Source organism: Protopterus annectens, chromosome 3.part0 (assembly GCF_019279795.1).
Source record: "Protopterus annectens isolate FY-2018-M chromosome 3.part0, PAN1.0, whole genome shotgun sequence".
Classification (NCBI taxonomy): Eukaryota; Metazoa; Chordata; order Ceratodontiformes; family Protopteridae; genus Protopterus; species Protopterus annectens.
Genome location: NC_056731.1, coordinates 783,033,658 through 783,058,905, shown reverse-complemented (window position 1 = coordinate 783,058,905; position 25,248 = coordinate 783,033,658). Strand labels below are relative to the sequence as shown.

Below are 25,248 nucleotides of genomic sequence, written 5' to 3'. Positions count from 1 at the left end.
GCTCTATTTTTGCATTGGTATCAGAATTAAATTTATTTATTTATTTGGGCTGTCAAAAGTACTCGCCCTATGGACAGAATCCACACAAAAAACAGGAAGTGACAAATACTATAAAGGTATAACATCTGTGCTACAGCTTGTAAATGAAAAGTTGCTAAATCAGTGGAAATGTTCGGCAGGTCAGTACAAATGTACATATCACAAGGACATAAAAGAATGACTTTCTTCTGTGCATAATTTTCACCTGAATAGTTATAATTTAAAAAAATAATAATTTTTTTGTGCTTACTTACTGCATGTATCATTTCAGTAGGTCTATGATGAGATATTAAGGACACCAACAATGTGTTCAGTGTCTTACAGAAACTGTTATCAATGTACTGAAAACATCAATATCTACACAAAACAGATTATTTTGCTTACATCCCTGACTTAAAAATGCTAACTTCATGGTTGCCTAAATATAAAGAACAGACAACACAACAGGAATGAAAAACTGCACCTAATCCAATTCTGTTGATGAAGGTATATAGTCCAATTGCACTTACAGTTTTCAGAGTAAAGCTTATTAACAAACAACCTGCTGCTCCTCATCAAGGGTCTAAAACAATCTGGAAAAATGCACCGCAAACACTGAACAGCCATACTATACAAACTATATATAAACACTAATACTAAGTAATATAACACTTTGCTATTTGTATTCTAATGTTAATGGACTTGAAATCACAGCAGAAGAAAAATTTACACTCTAGTTTCAGTCCTAAAAGTGCAATATCTGTTCAAAAATTAAAGTCCTTGGTGCATTGTCTGGTATGACAAATATAATTGTTGAAATTATGCATACTTTTCATAAAGCAAGCTAAAAAAAAGAGAGTAAAAAATGATGCTATAATTTTGCTTGAGAAAATTACAGCAGAATAAATGGTATTTTGTGCCTGAACAGCAAGGGTCTTGAAGATACCATTTAAAATATTCAGAATTCTGAGGACATTTATTGTTAATATGCCCTTTTATGAATCTTACTTAAAAATATTTCAATTTTATATTCAAATTCTACTTTATCACAATTCCATTTCCTTAAATTACATAATTTTTGTACATCAATTATATGTTTGATCACACATTCATCTTTGCATGCTTTGAACTGAACAGGTAACACTTCAGTTAGGATAATGGAAGGAGGATGCTGATGGACCACAGGTTCTTCTCTCCTTCTTACCCATGTGTGCATACCTGTACAGTACCATTCATCACGATAAACATTTCTTTAATGGATGCTGATGATGAGCGCATGCAAGATGCTGCATGAATAAAATGCAATGCAGTTCATTTGCATGACCCTGGCCTGCCACACTAGGTCGTTTCTTCATGGCAGAGCACTGCTAGCAGGTGCAATGCATAACCATGCAACTATCTTGCTGTGCACTCTTTTAGGAAACTGAATTATAAACTTTATTCCTTGCCTTATTTTACCCTGACAAGTGCACACATTTTTTACAAGCCTATAAAAGTTTTCCTCCAAGACTTGCTCTTTGAAGACAAGTTTCACTTCTCAGTTTACCTACTTATTTACCTGTGTTTTACTCTACTCATTTGTTAACCAAGTAAACTTCACTCTCTTCAAGGGTAATTCACGTGCACCATCCAGTTAACTGACTTGATCAGAGTCCCACAGAAGGCAAATGTGGAACGAGCCACCTTCTCCCTCACCCTTTTTGCTAGTCATTATGTTGAAGAGGTCACTGGAGGTAAAACAAAATCCTCAAACACCACGGTTAGCATATGTGCATAATGCAAAATTATGACAAAACAAACAAAAAAAACAGTAGAGAAGAGTAGCATTCCAGGTTTCTTTCAAATAAATCTTATTAAAAATATATTGCATCTTATGCTTGGAGAAAGCAGAAATTTGACCCTGGACAAAATACTTATCACCCAATGATTCTGCAGTGCTATAATACTCCAGTGACAAAGCTAGGGCCAAACTGCTCAGCTGTTGTGGGAAACAGTTTCAATAGTCTTCTTTAGCTGATTGTAACTCCAATTAAGCTGTCTCACTTCAGCACTGTGACGTATCCGGATTTCCTCCAGCTCCTTTAGAAGATGTTCATTTGTAGAGACTAATGTTCTGTAAGAAACATTTTAAAAAAGTCTGTGTATTAGTTTCCATTAACTATTAAAAGTAGTAAATCAGTGCTTAAAAAAGCACAACTAACATACCAGGACATGTCAGTGAAAAAAAAAAATGCGCACAGTATCATAACCTCATTTACAATTATATGTTTAACAATGATAATCTTTTAATGACTGGAACCACAGCCACTAGGATCCAGTGACAGCATTTTTCAGTAAAAAGAGGAAACTAAGATGAAGTGCCAAAACTCACACAAAACCAATTTTAACATTAAAAGTTGTATTTTGTCCATGACACTAGTAAGGTAATTATTTTATAGTAATTTTACTATTACAGTAATTGTACTAGCAAAATTATCTCTCTATATATTTCCATTACAAAGAACATAATTTGGGACTCAGTAGTGAAATTTCATGCATAATTTTTCACTCCCTCCCCCTTCAAATAGTAGATAGTCTTTGTAAGATAGTCCATGCCCCATTACTAGGCCTTCTAAGCAAACAGAATAGTTGTTTGCATTTAAATAATTTCCCTTCTGAAGAGATATTGGTGCTAATTTTCAGGGAGACTCCCGCAGTGTGTGCATGTGGGAGAGGAAAGTACAGTAGTGTAAACAAACTTACTGTAGCAGTAGAAGTTTGCACTGCTGCAGCACAGTACATCAGCCTACTCTATATAGTTATATCCTGCATAGGTTATCAGCCGGCCAGCTTCTAAAACTTCAGGGAACCTTCTACATGCCCAACTGTTAATATAGCTTGAGTTAACTAAAATACAGGTTTGGGCACCAAACCCTTCAGAGCTTTCATGCCAAATGAGGTAGGAAGGCTAAGCCCTGAGAGAATATTGGCAGGAAAAGCAACACACCAACACATCCTGCAATAAAAACACATCAAAAAACAATGTGGATGGAAAGTAGTGTGGGGGGGGGGGGCTACTGCAGCAGTGATCATTCAAACATCTACAGTTATGGTAGGTTTATTTACACATCTGTATAATGTTAATCAAATTGATTACTGTGCAGTAGCCTAAGCTATATGAGTAGATTACCATAGCTAAGAACATCTGAGAGTTGGAAGGGGAAAGGCTCCAGGAGTCCCTGGAGAATGGTCCTAGCAAAGCCTGACCTAGATCTGGAGAAGGAATCTAGCTTGGAGTACTTTGCAAAGGTGAAAACAGAGGAACAAGTTGCTCCTTCTAGAGTACAACCCTTTCCAAAAAGCCATCCCTAACCCTGGTACGGTGTGCCTTGATCCTGCCCAAAACAGTTTTGTTGTGGTGGGATTACAAAACGTAACAGCCTGAGACAACCATTTAGAAATAGTCTGTTTTAACACAGGTTGTCCCTTCTTACCTTCAGAAGAAATGAACAACTGATCTGAAGTTATAAAAGATTTTGCTCTGTCAAGATGGTACCAGTTTTCTGTGGACATCCAAGGTATGAAATATCATTTCTCCCTCATTTTAGTTTGGCTGAAGTAAACTTGGACACCACTTTAGACAGAAACCTTGTCTCTGTGAAAAATGAGATACGGTTGATCCACTACAAGAGTTTGCAACTCCAGATACTCTTCTTGCAGGGGTCAGAGCAATCAGTAAAGCTATATTCCATGTTAAGAAATTCATGTCAGCCGGATGAGCTAGTTCATACGAAGCAAGTGTGTGTTTCTTTGCACAAAATTAAGATTCCAAGGAGTCGTCACCAGTTTTCTTGGAGGTCTCTTATGCAACACCCCTTTCAAAAAACATTTTGATATGAGACTAGATTGAAAGAGGGGGATCTGTGGGCAGACTTGTTGCAATGGCCAACAAATGAACATTTACAGAGGGGTAAGGCAGGCTATAGGATAGTAACTCACACAAATATTGCAAAACCAGAGAAACACTGTCCTGAATGGGTGCTGGTGATTTTGATGGCACTAACTAAAAAACTTTTTCCTTCATATACATCATTCTCAAGTAGCAGCCTTTCTTGCCTCCATTAATACCTATTGCACATCCTCAGTAAACAGGTGCCTAAAGATATTAAGGTATAGGGCTATAATCAAGGCAGTCAGTTGTAGCTGTTTGGGGTCAGGAATGTATCAGGTACCACTGTTCTTGTATTGTTAGATCCAGTTAGTGAGGAAGCTTGTGGTAAATACCCCTGGCCAACTTCAAAAATAGGGAAAACAACTGCTGCCTGGGCCAGAAGGGAGTCACCACAATACTCTTTGGGGTTCCTTCTGAATCTTCAGAAGTACCCTCGATATCAGTGGAAGGGGTGAAAAAGCACACAGGAACATTCCTATCTAAGGAAAAGAAAAGGCATCTGCCTTCTTGGATGGAGTCCTGGAGCATAATTTTACCAACTGATTGTTCACAGAAGAGGCAAAAATGTCTTCACGAGGAACTCTCCACAGATGGTTCAAATCTTGGAAGACCCCCTGATCCAGTTTCTATTCCTAAGGGTCTGCCTTTGTCCTGCTCAGTTTGTCTGCCACATAATTTTGCTCTGCTGGAATGTAGAATGCCTGCAGAGATTGGAGATTGTGCCAGAAAGCTATATCCCATGCGAACATGGCTAAGTTGCCTATGGGGGTAAGATCTGTTTCCCTCTTGCTTATGTACCACATCACTTTGGTAATGTCTGTAACTACTTGGAAAGGTCCTGCTGATCAATGATGATTCAGAAAGTTGAGAGCCTTGAAAAGAACAGGTACTGCTTATGCTCTTTGGTCTGCCATTGCTGTTTCAGTTGCCTTGCACTTTTATTCCCTTTGGTACCGTTTCCCAAGCCAAGTCCAGGGTGTCTGTTGTGATTGACTGCTTTGGAGCAAGATGGGAGGCGGACAGACTTGGATTCAAGGATTTTGATGTCTCCACCAAGTGATTTCCCTTTTCACAAATCCCAGAATTGGAATTTTAAAAGATAATGGATGCTGGTGCTGGGACTTAAGATACTTCAGATACCAATGTATCTTTCTTATGAGGAGTCTTGCAAGTGGTATCTTTACAATCATAGATGTCATGAACCCCAAAATCCATAGATGTCATGAACCCCAAAATCCTGAGGTATTCCCTCCCAGTGACAGATGTCTAAGTGGAAAACCCCTGAAATGTATCCAAATATAGATCTTTTTTTTTTTGATGTGGAGGAAAAGCTCTTTATACAGAGGTGTCTAGCAGACACCCAAGGAGCAGAATCCTGTGTGTAGTCAAGACTTTTCAATGTTCTTTTGGAACTCCAGCCTCTGTAGGAGATCTCTCACACAAATAAGAAATTTCTGAAATTTTAAAAAAGACTCTGCAAGATCAGCAGATGTACATAACTGCATCTTTGAACTCAGCACAAACATGCTAACTAACTAGAAGACTACAGGAATTTCTTGACAGAAACTAGGCAAGCACAGCCTTCACTATCTGGCTGAACCTGCATCTCTGTTTCTGAATACATCCCTGGTTTTATTGTTCCAAACCTACATAACTGAATCTTTGAACTCTGCACACACTTGCTAACTACAAAACCACAGGGATTTCCTGATGGAAACTACACCTTGCCCTGACAACACCTCTGTTTCTGAACGCATCCCTGGTGTTACTGTTCCAAACCTACATAACTGCATCTTTGGACTCAGCACATACCTACTAATTAACTGCCAGATCACAGGGATTTTCTGACAGAAACTAGGCAAGGACAGCCTACACTATCTGGTCGAATATGTTTTTGATAAGATAGATGCCTAGGGCACTATTACCATATATCAGTGATGGCGAACATATGACACGTGTATCAAAGGTGACATACCATGACATTTTGGGTGACACCAGCGTTCACCAACACCCCCTAGTTACCAAAGAAACTGCTTTTGCATTTGTTGCTTGTGTGAGAAGTGCAATGAATTATTTTGTGCCAGGAGTCAGTTCAACAACACTGCTGCAGAGGTAAGGATGGTATTAACCTCAAAGATTATTTCAGTATACTTTCTCAACAGAGTCTGCAAAGGGCAGTGCTGACATTGTTTCCTCTTCATGGTTACATGTCTGCAAAGGGCAAGTAGTTTGCATTTCTAGGAGTTTGCTGTTTTACATTCCTCTCAAGTGTCCCTCTTGATCCCTCCTAAAACTGGCAACTTTTTAAACTTAATAATGACAATAATTAGATTTATAGACTAATTTTACTTCAAAAATGTATATTAATTCACATAAATGTTGTTCTGTCAGCATCTCAGATTAATAGTACTAGTAGTTGATTTATCCCTGATGTGTCGAGAGCCATGCACTTTACTTATTATTTATTTATTTAATTAATTACTTTTATTTATTTTTTGTTTGGGGGGGGGGGGGGTGACACGCAAGCAGAGTCAAGTTAGGCATTTTCCGAATTTTTGACATGTCGAACCCAAAAGGTTTGCCATCATTGCCATAAACACATTGTATAAGTGTGTCTTTTTAAATGTAAATGGCATTCACAAGTACCTAATATCCCATAAAAAGCCTGTTGAATATTTCTGTAAAAATGTATAACTTAGCATTTTCCCTAAAGAAGCAGAAGAATAATAGCTTATATTTGCTAAACATAGTCTTAACAGATGCTATTCGATTATTCAGCTTTTTTTCCCCTCACTCTCTGCTTTTCCCATCACACTCAAAGGGAAAGTTCATATATCCTTAACTCAAAGGAACAAATTCTGGCTAACAATATTATAAAATACTGTTAAGCACCACATCCTTTAATAGCTGCCATTTGATCATTAAGCCTCCCACTTCCCCGTTACACTCAAAGGGAAAGTTCAACACCCTTAACACAAAGGAACAAACTCTAGCTAAGAATATTACAACAGACTGTTAAGCACTACACCCTTTAAATCTACTGTGCTTTGGACTTTCATATCCTTATAGCTGTGTACAATAGCTGAGATGAAGTACTGACCTGCTATGAGTATAATCCACTGATAATTTCTTTTGGGATCTCCAAACATTCTCAGCATGTAGAGGCGAGTGGTTCCTGACCCTCCTCCATTTGTTTCCTTTCCCCTCTTTCCATGATACTTTGTGGCATTCAAAAGTTTCCCTGAACTGGATACTCCATTTTTCACTGCTGAATATTTATGCTCCCCTCTCTGACTTAATACACTGTGCACACCAGAGAAAGCAAAACTATGATATAGTGATGGCAGCAAACTAATTTTTGGTCAACAAGCAAATAGTAGTTCCTGTGCAACAAAAATATGTTGTTACAGTCTCTACATTAATGATATTGTGAATAGCACTGAAGTGTTCAAACCTGTTGAAGGGTATATTTTGGAATGGGTAGACCCCGATTTGAACAACTGGATATGTATGTGCTTCACAACATAACAAGTGAAGCAGCTGGTTAAGTTGATGCAGTTAAACTTGTTTGCCTTTACTGCTTGTTTTAACAGTAAAGAGTTGGCTAGGATTATTCACTGAAGCATTTACTGCTTTGGCTGCTTATCCTAGCTTTTTATTGCTTTTACTGTGTTAATGAAACAGCGAGAAGCTGTGTGATTTATGTTATGAAATATTGCTCCACAGTTTATCTGTACATTTTAGTGTATTATTGAACCATCAAGTAGATGGTTGAGTTTATTCTAGTGAAGCATTTACTGATTTGACTGCTTATTTCAGCAATGAATGGTTACAATGAGCCTTGAACATAATTAGTGTGAGTTTAATGTTCTTGCAAATTGCTTTATGTAATTGCTTATGCTTTACTTGGTACAATGGAGTACTGCCTTCACTGTTTTTGCTAGTATGAAAAAGCCTTTGCAGTTTTTTTCTAAGTTTTAATTACTTACAAGGGATAATGTACTGAACTACTGCTATTTTCCTGCTATATTAGTGTGTATAAAGCATATAGTTAATAGTACTGGACCTATTTTAGTCTCAACATCCAGCTTGTTATATGCAATACTGGAGCACATCCAACATCATACAACCTCTTACTGGGGTACAGCTTCAAGTATCCAAACCATTTAAGCCAAAACTGCACTGGGGGGTCTGTAAGGATGACTAGTTTCAAACAAAGCTAATTCTATGGATTAGTCACATTGCAATACAGATGTTTATTAATTTAACTGTCATATCTTAATCTTTTGCCTGTTCCATCTCTTATCTTTGCAGACCTTGCTCTGATGGCAGCTCTGTTGCTGAACTCATCCTTAATTTTACTGTCCAAAACCTACTGAACTGTATCTTTAAACTCAGCACACACCTGCTAACTGCAAGACCATAGGGATTTCCTAAGAGAAACTAGCCAGCCTTCACTATCTGGCACTATCTGGCAAAGTATGTTATTGCTAAAATCGATGCCTAGACATGATTACCATATAAAATATAATAAACTTCAATCCCTCAGGCTACTTCAGTAGCGCAGGTACCAGGTTAAAACACCAATAGTAATTTTAGCTCTTTCATTCTTTTATTTGTAGAACTTCATCAGAAATAAAACTTATTACATTGTATCTAGTTTAAATATTACATGGAAATGACATTTGACAACAAATCAGAACATTCTCACTTAATAAGAACACTTAACAATAGTTCAATATAATTAAAAACGCACATCAAATAAAGAAATAATCTTAAAAATAAAAATATTGGTTACATTTATGAACTACAAAATATTAAATAATTTTATATTTTAATAAACTCCGGGGTTGAATGACATTATTTCAGTAAATAGTTTATTAAAATATAGAATTATTAAATTTGATGTACTTCGGACTTTTATATCCTTATAGCTGTGCAGAATAGCTGGGTTGAAGTACTGACTGAAGAGTATAATCTACTGATAGTTTCTTTTGGGATCTCCAAACATTCTTAACAGGTGTATCCTGCACCCCTATCCTACCCCCAATTCCCACCAACCCCTCCCCATACATTTATTCTGCACCATACCACCCTACTCTGTAACAGATTTGTCCAGTCAACAGCAGAATAGTACAAAACTCCTCCACCACAGTCTAACTATCTAATCTCTTTTTTTCACTAAATATTTTTTATTATTTCAAATAAGATGTCTTAAGAAACATTACATGAAATATAGATAAATAACCTATTTACAATTCTAAAACATTACTAACTCCAAACCATTATATAACTATTTACATTGGTGTCTATGCAAATAACATTGAAATTCTATATTATATAAAGTTAGAAACATAAGATGATACATCTTCATCGATCTTTTCGAGTATTTCCAGTACTTTCATCCAAGAGTAATAGTATGAAGTAGATCTTTTAGTTCTGTTCTTCACTGTTAATATTTCCATGTTAGCAACTGTTGATGTTAAATTCTTAAATTCCTCGAACATAGGAGAAGCCTCATTTTTCCAGTGAATAGTTATGATTTTACGTGAAATTGCCAATACTGACCATAGGATTTTAGTGTCTTTTGCTACACAGTTTGGAATAGGAGAACTGAATAAAATTATAGACTTTGTTAATTGAAAATTATCATTATAAACAGTCTGAAAAAAATAGTTAATAGACTTCCAGTACATATTGAGACATATACATTCATAAAAAAACATGCTGCCAATCTGCTTTTATTTTGATTTGGCATCTCCAACATTGATATTCACTAGAAAACATTTTGGCTAGCCTATGTGGTGTATACAAACGTCTGTGTAGATATCTCCAAGTGAATAATTGCCAGTATTTTGATAATGTAGAAAATTTGGAAGATTTTAGAATACTACTTTTTTCTTCTTCAATTGGTGGATGGTTGTTTATTAAAGTATAATAATCCCAGTATGATTTTTCATGATAATATTTTGTTTTTTTAATAATTTTATAGGTATTAGATAAGTAACATGTACCCTGATAAGGTTGTTTTGTGATAAGAATAAGGTATTCAATGAGTTTCCGGAGCTTCATATCTAACTGAAGGTTGCATTTGTTCTACTTTATTTATAAGAAAATGTCTTAGATTTTGTAAAAGCAATCAGTATTCTTTATTTATATTATAATTGTAAGTTATCTGTTCATTTGTTAGTATTTTCCCTTTCTCTATAAGTTGATGCCAAAAAAGTAATGGTTCTTTCTTAAGTATACTCATTTTAGAGATTTGGTATGTGTCTAGAATAGTGGGTGTAAAAGCTATAGGGAAAATAAGAAAAATCCAAGAATGAATATTTGGTATTTTGATTATATATGTTTTGAACACTGATAGTGTATAGCCTATATAGTTTGATGGTAATTTATTGATATTATTCTTTTTCCCTAAAAAATAATCTTTTAACATCCATAAAAGGGGTGACGATATTACAGTTAAATTGTCTTGTATATGATTGTAATTAAATTCTATGTAAATCTGCTCATGCGCTTGTTTCCATATAGGTGTGTATGAATTATTTAACCATAGTGTTATATTTTTAATAACAGAAGAGGTAATATATAAATCAATATCCAGTAAATTAATTCCAACATCTTCCTAATCTGATAAATGTTTATTTAAGGCTATATGGGGTTTATTTGGAAACCACAGAAAATGTAAAATTAGTTTACTGTATCAATTATCTAATCTCTTAATCATCTCAGCCTCTCTCTCATCCATCTCAGCCAATCCCTACCATTTTGACCACTCAATGAGCATGATAGTTTTAAACTTCTCCCGAGAATATATTACCCAATTTCTTAATCATCTCAACCTCTTTCTGTATATCCCAAACAACCACTATCCTTTTCTCCATCCCCAATCCTTCACTTTTCCATCTAGAAGACTTTCCAAAATACAGCTCTCTATCACCTCTCCCCCTGATTAGCAAGTCTTGTAAACAAAATACTGCTCCTTATATTATTCTCTCATATTCTAATAATGACCTCCCACTTAACATACTATTAATTTCCCTTAAACTACACTACCATAACACCAACCTCCAGCCTCCTACTTAACCTAGATAATAACAATTTTATACATCTCCTAGCCTCTTAAATCTATCCACCAGTCTCTGTCTTAAATGCTGAATACTTCACTGTATTCATACCTCCCTCAAAACAAAACATCCGCTCATACCCACTCTTAACAACTATTCCAATTTTTTTTGCTTTGGAACTCAAATATTCCATTGTGTGGAGACATTCACCCAAACCCTGGCCCTACTAATCTAAACCCAAACCTCAACACCAGCTGTTCTGCAAGCACCATAACAGCCCAGATAACTCTCCTCTTTCAGTTATAAGGCATCCATCCACTAATGCATCATTTTCTCCTTATACAAAGATATTTTTCACCCAATCCAATTCCCATTCACAGATATACTATTCTTCAACTCTATCAATCAAAAGTCCAGTGAAGAAAGTAAGTCTGATAACATTAAATGTTAATGGCATTTGTAATAAAATTACAGATTTACATGCTTTGATATCACTCTATTCCGCAGATATCCTACCCATCACTGAAACATGGCTTAAATCCAATATGAAAGATACAAAAATACTACCTCCATGCTATAACATTATTAAGGCTGACTGATCCCAGTAAAAAGGACGTGGAGTTGTCCTACTGTACCCCAGCTCCTATAACCTCTCCTCCTTTTCCAACGTCATCTCCAAATTTCACTCAGTTGAAATACTCATAATACTATTAAAGCTAAACTCTAAAAAAAAACTCTGTATTATTGTACTCTGCATCCCCTGGGAAACAACATACCCTTACTTGAATAATTTCTCTCTCCTGGGTATCTAGTACTATTAATTATAAAAAAATAATTTTGGATGATGTCAATATTGACTGGCAAAATGTAACCTCTGACAGTCCCTAATCCTGCATAAATCTATTTGATCTGAATTAATTAATCACAACACTTACTAGATACAACAAAAGCAATAGGGGCACAATTCCTGATTGGATTTTAACACACACACTTACCACTCATAACCCCAATACCCACCAACTCAAACCAACCAGGAATCTGATAAAATTTAACAAATACTTTTTCAACAGTATCCTAAGGTACTTCAACTGGCCTACACTAAAAACTCTCCCTTTAGAAGATGCAGTTACAACTTTTAATACCATTTTTTAAATACCGTAAATAATTTTGCCCATCTATGTTTAAAAAGAGTAAAAGTAAAACACACCGCTTGGCTATTCATCCTTGCAAAAAACATTATGCGCACCAGACAAAAGACTTGGAGGGAGTGGCTAAATAAAAAACAACTTTCAGTGATACAGGCAACTTCATAATCAAGCTAAAATCAAATATACAAAGATAAGAAACAATACTATAACCAACTACAACTTAATCATAAAAATGATCCAAAAAAAACATTCTGGTCCTCTATTCAAACTCTATTCAAGCCTGGCTCAAAAAATATCCATATCCCTCTCAAACCTGCTCCCAACTCAAAATAGCAACTACACTTTATACTTTATAGAGAGCATTGCTGCCTTCACCAACAGCACATCACCCTCCCCCTACACAAATCCATAATATATTACCAACTGCCCCTCCACTACCACATTAGTCTCTGAAATATATGAATCCAAACAATCCTTTCCACAAATCTAACAACTTTACCTTAAAACCTGCAATATCATCTGTTAAAAAATGCTTCTTAAACCTTGCTCCTCAAGATGATGACAGAAGCCATATCTTTCTCAGTAGCTATCTTAATCAATAGATCCATACAGAAATCTTATGTCTTAGCTGTTTGGAAAAGATCATACATCATCCCACTACACAAGGAAAGAGACTCTATAAAAATGTCACACTGTTTTTCTCTCCCCTCTTTCAAAAATTCTAGAAAATGTATCCATGCTCAACTAACCAGTATTTAACAGTGATTCCTCCTTGGCCACAGTACAATTACTGCACCATTGTACTTTTTAGACAATATAAACAAGAAAAAGGACTCTGGCAAATTTATCTTCGATATTTCTGCATCTGTCCAAAGCCTTTGATACTGTTTCACATAGCAAACCCTTCAACAACTGCTCCATCTTGGCCTAACTCCTCTTTCACTTCAGTGGTTTAAAAGCTACCCATCTGATAGACGGCAAACTGTTAGATGGCAACTTACTTTTGTTCGTTACCTCCCTGTTAACAATAGTGTACCTCAGGGCTCAATTCTTGGTCCACTTCTCTTGAACATTTTCATTAATGATCTCTATACCTCTTCTAAGCATGCATCACTTATACACTATGATGATGATTTGACACTAATATTCTCCTCTAACACACTAATGCATCTTCTTGAAATCACACAAGAACCCTTCACCTCTGTTGAAAACTGGCTTCATGTTGCCCAATTATTAACCCCCCCCAAAAAAAAGCAAAACTAGTCTTATTTCTCCACAAAGGACATCTGAAGGAGAAATCTAACTTCAAAATTTTCTCACTTAACAATAGAGATAGAAATTGTATTCCATACAAAACTGCTTGGTGTGATAACTGATGACAACCTCAGATTTGAGCTCCATATTCAAAATAATAAAAAAAAAAAAAACTTGCCAGAAACTTTGCACAATTTATAGACACAAAACCTATCTTACTAACTCTGCTAAAACCAGCCTAACAACCAGTTGCCTCCTTCCCTCACTCTTATATGGCGTTCCTATCCTTACCAACTTGAAGTTGTCTGTTAAAACTAAACTTGAAATATGCTACAGCAAAGCTACTAAACTTGCTGCCTAGAAACAATACTATACACATCACTGCAAGGCACTTAAAAGTTTAAACTGGCTTGAACTACCCTACTACCCTACTACCTGGACTTTGTGCAACTAGTTACTGCCAGCAAAAGCATTACAAACCCCATGCCTGTCCTGTGCTAAGCTCTATTCTCCCTTCTATCAGCCAAACAGACCCTTTTATTCTAATAATGAAGAACTTCTCTCCATCTATACACCTCAAAAAGCTTCTATGTTGCCAAAAATGGTATTCTATTCCACAGGCTACTAGAACTGTAACTTATCATCCTTCCTTCAAGCATCTTTTGAAAGACCACCTATCAGACTTAATAGTTCTTTTCATGTTATACACCTGGGTTGAACATAAATCTTGCCTACTTTTCCCCGCCCCTATCTGTACAGATTCTCTACTCATCACTTCATCTAGCTACCCCTCTCCACCACTTTATATAACTACTTCCTATCTATTACTCCCCATTTATACTAATCTAAATCTTCTCCCCATTTATAGTTACAATTAAACTAAACACAAGACTTACTTATTACAACTGAGAATTGCCAAAAATAATGCTCTCCAGAACTGCATATAGTGTTTTACTTTGCTTTTTCTAATTGTTCTGTTTGTAACACATTTTTTGCTATACCTCCATGCCTTAAAAGTTATGTAATGTATTTAAAATTTTTTTTCTTGTTAAATGCAGCTTTTGTCCCTGGGGCTCCACTGAAAATGGGCTTTTGTAACCCAGACAGACTTTCCCGGTAAACAAATGTCGATAAATAAATCAAAATTTACTAAAATGTGGATATCCTGTAGCCTACAATGGCCTATGACAAGAGCTGAACACTTTGTGGACACTCTTGATGTAGCAGATAACCCATAGGTTAAGGCAGAGACACAAAGCTTTAAGTGATGTCTGAAATCTGAATGAATAGGAATGTGATGATGGGTCTACTTCATTTGCCCTAACTTCCGATTGCCCGACACTTCATTTGACCGACACTTCATTTGACCGACAAGTATTATTGGCAAGTAAATGGGATATGCCCCCTTCCTCACTGTAGTGCGACCCTGGAGTTAGAATATATAGTTTGGGGGTATGGGGGGTAAAGCCCCCCACTTACTTTTGTTTTACTAAGCAATATTAAAGCAAAACTAAACAATATAATATGAAATTAACTGGTGGGCTTCACCCCCCACACCCCCCTAACTATATATTCTAACTCCGGGGTCGCACTACAGTGGGGAAGGGGGCATATATCCCATTTTCTTGCCAATAATACTTGTCGGTCAAATGAAGTGTTGGTCAAATTAAATTATGGTCATTTGGACTCGGGCAATCAGACATTAGGGCAACTGAAGTAGACCACTGATGATACACATTTGAAATCTAAGGTTACTAAAAATCTCAAATGAGGAGGAAGGGGTAAACAGGTTGTGAAGGCATTTTGAATGTGGGCACTATCACAAACTGGTTTAGGAAAGAAAGATCCAGAACTGGTTTTCACACATTGTCTTTCTTTGGCATAAAAACATTCTCAAACCCTCTTCCTAATTAGGAAGAAGGAACTGCTTCCATTACCCACTGAGACAGCATGTGTTGATGGACAGGAGGAAACAAAAGGGTTTGGTCTACTGGATGTGAAGGAATTCCCTGGAAAGGAGAAGTATCTTTACACTGCCATTTGTATCTTGTGCATCAGCATCAGTATCCATTAGTTTGAAACAATCTGTTGTCAACGAGATAAATGGAGATTCAGACTTTCTGGAGGGGATAAGGGACTTCCAAGGTGGGAGGTGGGGATGTAATCACCACTAAGAAGACTATTTTTCAAGACAGATACTTTTAGTCAGTTTTTAGCCAAGGTTCAAAGGGTTTTTCAGTACCACCCCAGGGTGGTGATGGGTCTTTTAGCAGAGGTCGGAGAAGGACGGTACCTTTTAAGAATGGCTTACATAATTTGGAAACAGCCAAAGCATACTTTTTGTCTCCCGAATAAAAATTTGATACAGCTGCCAAATGTATTTTGATTGTGGTACAACTAGCACTAAGAGAGAAGCTAGAAAATCTAGTTACAGCAGAGACAGGAGCAGTAAAATGGTCAATGTTGCTTTTCACAGCCCAGAAAGAAAATCTTTTCTATTTACTCTTGTAAATCCTTTTGGTGGAGTCTTTCTGAGGATAACAGTATGGCCCATACTGGGGAAAAACCCTGGGGTGATTGGCTGTCAATGGAACTGGAGAAACCATGTGGTTAGTCTACGGGCTGGGATACTGGGATGATTCATTCCTGAAGGATGTGAAAGAAGATCTTGTACTTGGGTCCAGTAACGAGGAAGGATAATGAAGATGAGACCAAAGGAAGGGGAACCACACCTGGCGAGGCCAAAAAGGGGGCAATGAGGATGACCGAGCTCTTCAACCAACTGGCTTTCTTTAAGAATTTTGGAATGAGAGGTACTGAGGATAGGCATATAGGAGACTGGAGGGCCAAACATGGACTAGAGCATCTCTTGGTGACTCCCCCTGAGGGAGGATCAGGGCAAGGTACTTGCTGCATTTGTTGTTGTGGGGAGATGCAAAGAGATTGTGGCATAACTGGCACTAACAGCGGAAAATTTCCTCTGCCACTGACTGATTGAGAAACTACTTGTGATGCATCAGAATGAACCTGCTGAGTTTGTCTGCTATTACACTGGTTTTCCCTGGAATGTGCATTGCTATAAGAAAGCAGCTGGAGGTGATCAGCCATTTCCATACCTTCATGTTTTCTCAGCAAAAGGTGATGTACCAGACCACAGACATATTGTCGGTTTGAATCCCAACAGTCCCTACAGGAAGAGCATCTTCAAATGCCTGCAACGCTAAAAGGACTGCTCTCATCTTCAGGACATTGATATGTGAATTGGTCTCTTGGGCGGAACCGCATGCCTTGGACTGTTCTTCCCAAGTAATGCCCCACCCCCCACCCCAAATAGAAGGTGTCTGTGGTCACTCTGGCAAATGGTGGAGGAAGGACAAAGGGGCGGCCTAGGTAAATGTTATCTGACTGGATCCACCAGTGGATATGGCATTTGCATATATGTGTCAGCTTGACTGGAAATTATAGGGGTTGTCAGAGACTTGACCATTGAGCAGCTAGAATCCATTGAATGACACACACAAAATAGCTTGCTAAAGGGACTAGAACTATTGCTGCTGCCATGGACCCTAAAGCTTGGAGAATTAGTTTGGCTGGAGGAGCCAGATAAGATAGAAGTTGATGAACTTGAGTTTTGAGTGTGTCTATGTGATGAGCAGGCAAAGAAGCAATCTGCGTTGTTTTGTGCAGATATGCACCAATAAACTCCAGGCTCTGAACTGGTGTCCGATTTGGTTTGGCAGAATTGACTGTTATACTTAGTGAGTGGCAAATCTGGAGCAAATAGCCCCTGGACTGTTCTAGGAGATGAATGGTGGAGGTGATGAGGAGACAGTTGTCTAGATATGCAAACACTCAATCCTTTCAGTCTCAAGTGAGCTGCCACTGCTGCCATACATTTGTTGAACACCCTTGGGGCTCTGGTGAGTCCAAAGGCCAGGGCTCTGAACTGATAGTGACTGGCTCCCAGCCAAAAGCATAATTGTCTCCGGGAATGCCTGTCTATTTTGATGTGACAGTATGCATCCTGAAGATCTATGGAGCAGATCCAGTCATCCTTGCATAGAAACGTCAGAATGGACTCAACTGTGACCATTTGTAACTTTGACTTTTTCCTCAAATTAATTTAGTTTGCTTAGATCCAGAACTGGTCTCAGGTCTCCTGTCTTTTTTGGCACTAAAAAAATGTATGTTCTGAATCCTGTTTAGTCTGGTGGGATCTCCTGGATGACGCTGCTGTCTAGCAGCTTTTGAATTTCTTGTGCTGCAGCCCTCCTCTAACTGGGTGGAACATCAGGAAGCTTCTTTCTTTTGAAGACTGGGGTATGGGAAAATGGTATGAAGTTGTTGTTTGGCTTTTCGGGTTTTCCCGGTTGGGGTCAAAATGGTATGAAGTAACCTCTGGATATTATTTTTAGCACCCAGTTATCTTTTGTTATTGCAGCCCAGGCATCTGGGTGCAGGGACAAATTCCCCCAACTGCCTCCAGAGATGGGCAGTTGTGCAGCACTTCAGGAGTGCTGAAAGGGTCTATCTATAAATGAATCTCAGAAACCCTGATTTTGCAGGCCTCCTCTCCCTCAAGGGTGGCATTCTTCCATTAGAACTGCCTCCTCTGCCTCTGAAGGAGTTGCCTCTGTGTGAATTCTGGAAAGGTCCCAGAGGTTTGTAGAACCACATTTTCTTACCACTGCTTTGATTTCTTGAGAAAGTTTGTTTAAGAGTAGAAAACTTGATTCATATGACAGACAGGATCTTTCCTTCTTGTTAACGGTGGCTAAGCATTTCTTTTACAGAAGGGCCAAACAAGGATGTTTCATCACAGGGATCATTGATGAAAGACATCTTTAAAGGCTCCTCAAAGCTGTAGAGCACATCCAACATGTCTCCTTATATCATTGCCTGCAAGCCACCTTCTGCTGCATGAGAGATCAATGTCATGGACATATTGGAAATTGATAAAAGAGTGACCAGCTATGAAGATGATCTTTTGAAATCCTCTGCAGACATGTACTGAAGGGAGAGTTTGACAGCTCTTTGGTCAAATCTCTCTCTAGCCTTGTGAAGTGTGCCAGGTAGTTCAAGAACCTCGGGCCGAAGGTCAATGAAGCAAAAAAAAGTAGTTATGTACTCACCACAACATTCCATCTGTGTTGTCCATTTTAATTTTTTCCTCAACTGTTGGGTTTGGCTTTGACTCGGCTGCTTCTTCTTCTAGATACACAAACACTTGAGCTCTTCCCTTTACCCATAATGCCCTAGTCACCTTACATACCTCAGATCTAGTTTGCTGCCCACGGATCTGTATAATAGTTAAGAAACATGAAATAGAATCTGGGACGCAAAGGAAGAGTGGTTCCTCCAATATCCTTCTATTTCCCAGGAGTAAAGAAGAGAAGGAGGTAGGTGGGAGGGAAGTTGAGGAAGAATGAAAATGGACAACACAGATGGAATGCTATGGTGAGTACATAACTTTTTTTTTATCTGATGTTGTCATTTTCATTCATTCCTCAACCGTTGGGACAGAGTCAACAGCTGCCTAAACCTGGGTGGACTCTAAGGAAGGATATTCCTGAGCACAGCTGTGCAAAAGGCTGCTCCTCTCCTAGAGACCAGGTCTAATTAATATAATAAGTAATAAAGGTATGAGGCTTAGCCCAAGTTACAGCTGCACAAATATCATCCAATGAAGTTGTAGATAAAAAGGCTGAAGAAGTTGCCATAGACCTAAGGGGATGGGCTTTTGGTGGTTTTGATAAAAGCAGACCCACTTTTTGTAGACAAAAGTAATATAATCAGTAAACCTTATGGCTAGGGTCATTTTAGAAACTGGTTTGTCTAATTTTGAATTAGAAAAGGAAACAAGTAATTGATCAGATTTCCTTATATCTTTGGTTCTGTGAAGGTAGAAATATAACTGTATGTGAACGTCCAACAAATGTAACATATAATGAACAATTTGGAAAGAAAACTGGGAGGTTGATAACCTGATTAATACTGGATTCTGACACTTCCTTAGGAAAAAAGGAAGGGTTGGTTCTTAAAGATACTCTATCATTGTAAAAAATTAGATAAGGAGGCTTAAAAGAAAAAGCTTCAAAAAACATCAAAAAGTTCAGACACTCTTCTGGCAGAAGTGATAGCAAGTAAGAAAATAGTCTTCCAGACCAAAACACTTAAATCAGATTTAACCGAAGGGGGGTTGGGTTAAGGCCTGAAGAACATTTAAATCCCAAGGAGGAGTAGGATCCTTCAGAGGAGGTCTAAGTAAATATGTTCCTTGTAAAAAGGCTTTACAAAGTTTGGAGGAAAGCTAAGGCTGAGTTATTTACTCCTATATGAAAGTTGGAAATGGCTAATTGTACTAGCTGAGCCAGCCTCTTCACTGAAAATTGTAGCTAAAAAGTCAAGAACCTTAGAAATCAGTGCTGAAAAGAGGTCTATATTCTTTTTATGTGCCCAAAAAACTAATTTTTTCAAAGTAAACTTTATTGTAATTTAGGACCACACATGCGTAGACCTAAATGAAATTATGAGTATCAGCTCACCATGACAGCAAATAAGCATAGGATACAACAAATACAAGACATATCAAGTAAGGAATTAGAGACGAATGACTATGCCCCAAGAATATAAGAAAAAAAGCATAAGCCTCCCCCCAAAGTAGTCATATAAATACTGTACAGTAGCAGCATGACAGGTAAGTGGTTACTGCACATGAACTAAAATTGTCACACTATGTATATTACATAAAGCAAGTAACAAGCAATTGCACTTGAATGTAAATTTATAACTAAATAAATAAATATTGCACATTCCAAACAAGACACTGTCATTAAGTTAATTTGTAGTGGAGTCACTAGGGCTGGTGTCCGAGTTAATAAGTCTCATTTCCATTTACTTTTGTAACTTTTTCTAGTAAAAGCGTTTTGAGAAGATAATAGAATTTGACGGAAAGGGAAGGTGTCCCAGGGCTGTCTAGCAATCAAAGGAATTGGAGAAACCATGCGGTCAAAACGTCTGAATAAGTCATGTCTATTGGGTGAGACAGTAGTTCCAGAGTTGGATCCAGAATCCATGGTGGATGTAGAAGATGAGGCCAAAGGAAAGGAAACCAGATCTGATGAGGCAAGTAAGGTGCAATGAGGATAATTAAGCTCTTCAGTCAAAATGCTTTCTGGAGAAATTTGGGAATGAGGGGAATTGGGGGTGTAAGCATAAAGGAGACTGAAGGGCCAATCATAAAGTAAAGTATCTCTCATGGACTACCCTACTGGGGGGGTCAGGGCAAAAAAATGCTGCATTTGTTGAGGGGAGATGCAAGGAGATTGCAGCATGCTTGACCCCATCGACGGAAAGTCCTCTCCGCCACCTTCATGTTGACAGACCACTCATGAGGCATTAGAATAGACCTGCTTAACTTGTCTGCAATCACATTGGATTTATCTGGAATGTGCATTGCTATCAGAAAATGACTGGATGAGATCGCCCATTGCCATACTCTCATAGCTTCTCAACAAAGAGGGCAAAATCTGGTTCCACCTTGTCTGTTGATGTACCAGAATACTGACATACTGTCTTGTCTGAACTGCAACAGTCCCATTTGGAAGAGCTTCTTGTAAGGTCTGCAAAATTAGGACAGCTCCATCTCCACGACATTGATATTTATGTTGACTACTTTGGGGGACCATGTGCTTTGGGCCATCCCTCCCAAGAATCTGTGAAGCATCTGTGGTGTCCTTGTGGCCTTTGGCTGAGGGAGGACAAAGGGATGGCTTTCTTGTATTTGACTGGAATGGATCCACCTCTGAAGATAATCTTTGCAAGCTGGTGTTATTTTGATTTGGCTGGATAAGGACTGATGGATAATGGACCACTGGATTGCAAGTGTCCATTGAATTCTCTTATGATACCTTGCCAGCAGTACAAAACTGATTGCCACTGACAGAGATCCCAGTGCTTGGAGCATCAGATGAGCTGAAAGTGAATGGTTTTGAATGATCTTTTTGACTTGGGACTGAATTGTTTGAATCCAGGACAGAGGAAGTAAGGCTATTTAAGTGACTGCATTGAAAAGCGCACCAATGAAATCCAAATTTTGAGTTGGTTCAAGTTGAGATTTGTCGTAATTGACAGATTACCAAACGAGAATACAACTGGAGTAAGTAGTCTCAATCTTAGATTAGATGATGCCTGGTTGGAGCAGTTAGGAGCCAGTAATCCAAATACTGAAACACCCAGAATCCCTGCAGTCTTAAGTGAACTGCAACAACTGCCATACACTTGGTAAACAATCTGGGGGCTGTGGGGAGACCAAAGGGCAGTGCTTTGAATTGGTAATGACTGGCTCCCAGCCATAAGCGTAGACATCTCCTGGATCGCCCTGTTTATTCTTATTTGATAGTATGCTTCCTGAAGATCTATCAAGTACATCCAGTTGTCCTTGTGCAAAAATGGCAAAATGGACTGAACTGTGACTATCTGGAACTTTGTATGCCGAACCAATTCATTTAGTTTGCTGAGATCCAAAATTGGTCTCCAGTCCCGTGTCTTTTCTGGCACTAAAAAGAATGTTGAATAAGTTCTGGACTCTCACTGGTCTGGGGGATCTCCTGGATGACTCTCTTTTCTAGTAGCTTGTTTATTTCTAGCGCTGCTGCTTCCCTCTGACTGGATGGGAAAATGGTATTATATTACCTCAGGATATTATCATCTACACCTATGAATCTTTTGCAATTTTTAACCATGCTCACTGGTGTAGGGACAGACGACCACTGACTGCCTCCAAAGATGGACAATTTGGCCCATTTCAGGAGGTTAGGATCTGATAAGGCAGGCTTACAGACCACTGGCTCTCCCTGCCCCACAGGAAAACTACTCGAGGCCGGAGTTGGAGCTGAGCTGCCCAGCGCTGAAGCCCCGAGTGGTAGAGATGGCTCCGACAACTCTGGAGTTGAATCCAATATCCTGGAGCCAGCATCAATGCTACAGCTTCAAGTCTGTTGCCGGACCGTTCAGGGACACCATCAGAGGTGAAGATGCTAACATCTTCATATCCAGTGCAGATGACCCTAAGACTTTCAGATCTGATGCCTCCAAATTCAAAGGATGGATTGGAGAAGAAGCTAATAAAGGAGGTGTGCTACTGATAAAGGTCTCCAGACTCAGGGTCAGAGAAAAAATAACTTTTATCTGTATCTATGTCCTGAGAAACTTCCTCACCATCCTGTCCACATCTGCTTTGGACAGGCTCCTGAAAGACCAGGTGGATGAGGCTATAGAGGAAGGTCTGGAGTGGTGTTGTGGAGAAGCCAAAAAGGGCAATGGGAGCTGAGAGGTGATAGACTCTGACAGAAGCTAAGATGAGTGGATCTTGGGTGACTTCTTGGGTGCAGGTTTCAGATCCAAAGTTTTTGCATGCTTGAGAGGAGGCTCAGAGATCAGAGCTGAGGTTGAAGCAGTAGTCAGAACAGGAGATCTCTTATGGCATTCTTTGAGGTGCGGATCTCCTTTTTGTCTGACTTGTGGGGTTTGAGCCCCAGAGGCTATTGAAGCAGGTTTAGAGGGCAGTAAACACCTAAGTATCAGCTTGTTCTTTCGATCAATAATTGCACGGGAATTAAAGCCCTTGCAAATATCACCGCTGGCATCCAAATGTGAAGGTCCCAAACAATATATATATACATCTTGAATAAGCATCTGAATCTGGGATCTTGTGGCCGTAGGCCACACACTTTTCAAAACCTGACAGTTTCTTAGACATCTTAGAAGAAGGAAAGATTATTATAAATCTCTCTCTCTCTCTCTATGATATATATATATATATATATATATATATATATATATATATTATAAATCTCTCTCTCTCTCTCTCTCTATGATATATATATATATATATATATATATATATATATATATATTTATATATATATATATATATTTTTTTTTTTAAAGGTGAAAGGGAAAAGAAAAAAAGAGAGAGATTACCAACAATGGTAATTAAATGGTACTTAAATACCAAGAAAGGGGGAACAATACCAACAATGATACTAAAAACTACTCTAAAGAGTAAGGAAATTAGAAAAGGATAGTAAAATTTAAAGGAAGAAATTTTAAATACATTACAAGAGTTATAGGAAGGAGTAAAGCTAAATAAGGAAGATTTTTTAACTTACTAAGACTAATCAGTTGAGAGTTTTGCAATCCCATGTCCAAATGCTATGGTGGCAAATGAGAGCTGAGGTATGTTAGGTGACTAGGGCATTATGGGTATAGTCAGGAACTGAAGAGTTTCAATGTTCTATGATCTAGAAGCAGCAGAGTTGGATCCAAACCCAACAGTTGAGAATGAAAATATCATCAGATACACGCTTTCCAAATCTGTCCAGCACTCTACACATTCTTAGACAGATGGACAGAGCAGCTCTGTTCTTCTAGCTCCTTTTTGGTGGCTGCCACCACAACCATTGCATCGACAGACTCCTTTACTCCAGCAGGGTTTATCCTTTGGCAGGGGCTGGAATCTTGCCCGGGTGACGCGGGATTGGTTCAACAGAATTCAGCTCCTTCCATGCCTGGCAAAGGCCAGATTGATGAGCTCATCAACCAGGGAGGGGTCACATAAAACACAGATGGGCCAGCACCAAAAGTCTCGAGAAAAGCTGACTTTTCTGGAGGAGGATTGTCAGAAGACAAACCACCTTTTTGTTTAAGGATCTCTAATACATCTCCAACGGAGACATTAGGTGGTGATCTGGGGTATCCTTTCCCTTTCTTGAAATCAGCATCTTCAGTGAGAGATTTCAATCGGGAAACTATGTGCCTCCTCTTGTGCATTCTTTTCTGATGGACCTCCTCTGAGGGATGTTCCAGGGATGCATCAGAAGAGAGGGGATGTTCTTCCATGGGAACCGAATGGAAGCTAGGTGGAATTGGTGCCCTTTTTTTAAATTTCTCCAAGTCTTTTGGGTTTCTAATACCATGACAGGAATGGACCCCATTCTTAAGTCAAAGTATGATTAAAGTTCATGAAATCAGTATTGTTTCAATCTTTGATGTTATCCAGAAGTGCTCTTCGCAGCACCAGCAATGTGCCCAGTAATGACTCCTGCAATTCGTATGAAGTTACATGCATCAGTAACACATCTAAATATGATTGTAGATTCTTTTTTATAAGACCTATTGCTCCTACTACTACTGGAACTGTCTGGGTATCCATCATCCACACTGCTCTCAATTCTGCCTGCAAATCCTGATATTTTAGGAGTTTGTGTGTCTCTGTATGCAAGATACTGTAGTCACGAGGCGTAAAGATCTCAATGATCAATGCTACTTTTGCCATCTTTTCATGGACCACTATATCTGTTTTTCTCACATCTGTCTTTTGAACTGTTGGTAATAGGTGATGCCATGTGATGTAGACTTCATAATTTTCTACGATGCTTTGTGGCTCATGTTTCCAGTGTTTTTCAGCTACTTTGATATTATAATACCTTTCAGTATACAGTCCTTCTGCCATTAGCATGTCACAACCAGCAACAAGGTGTGCAACAGTTTCCAATTCTGTTTTACAAAACTTACATTTATCTGTTTCTCCCACACGTTGAATGGAGTTTGTAAACCAATGTGTACATAGTCCACTATCTTGGGCCACTAATATTAACCTTTAATCTTTTGGTTTGAATTCACCTCTCCTTAACCATTCCTGTGTTCTATCCTAATTAACATGAGGTTGTTCCAGGAGTCTTCTATACTTCCAATTATATTTATGCATTTTCCATATTTCTTGCTTTCTTATCTGATCCTTCATCTTGCATTCTTTCTTTTGTTT

At 38.3% G+C, this 25,248-nt stretch overlaps 1 protein-coding gene across 1 annotated transcript in view; it reads right to left on the bottom strand.

The window, feature by feature from the left end:
* Window positions 1-1,016: 1,016 nt before the first annotated feature.
* The window catches only part of CEP72 (centrosomal protein 72), a 1,336,989-nt gene continuing 1,312,757 nt past the window's right edge, over window positions 1,017-25,248 (bottom strand). The window contains exon 15 of the mRNA XM_044065699.1: window positions 1,017-2,131. Coding sequence (XP_043921634.1) covers window positions 1,993-2,131 — 139 coding nt within the window. The 3' untranslated portion in view covers window positions 1,017-1,992. The remainder of the gene's footprint in view (window positions 2,132-25,248) is intronic.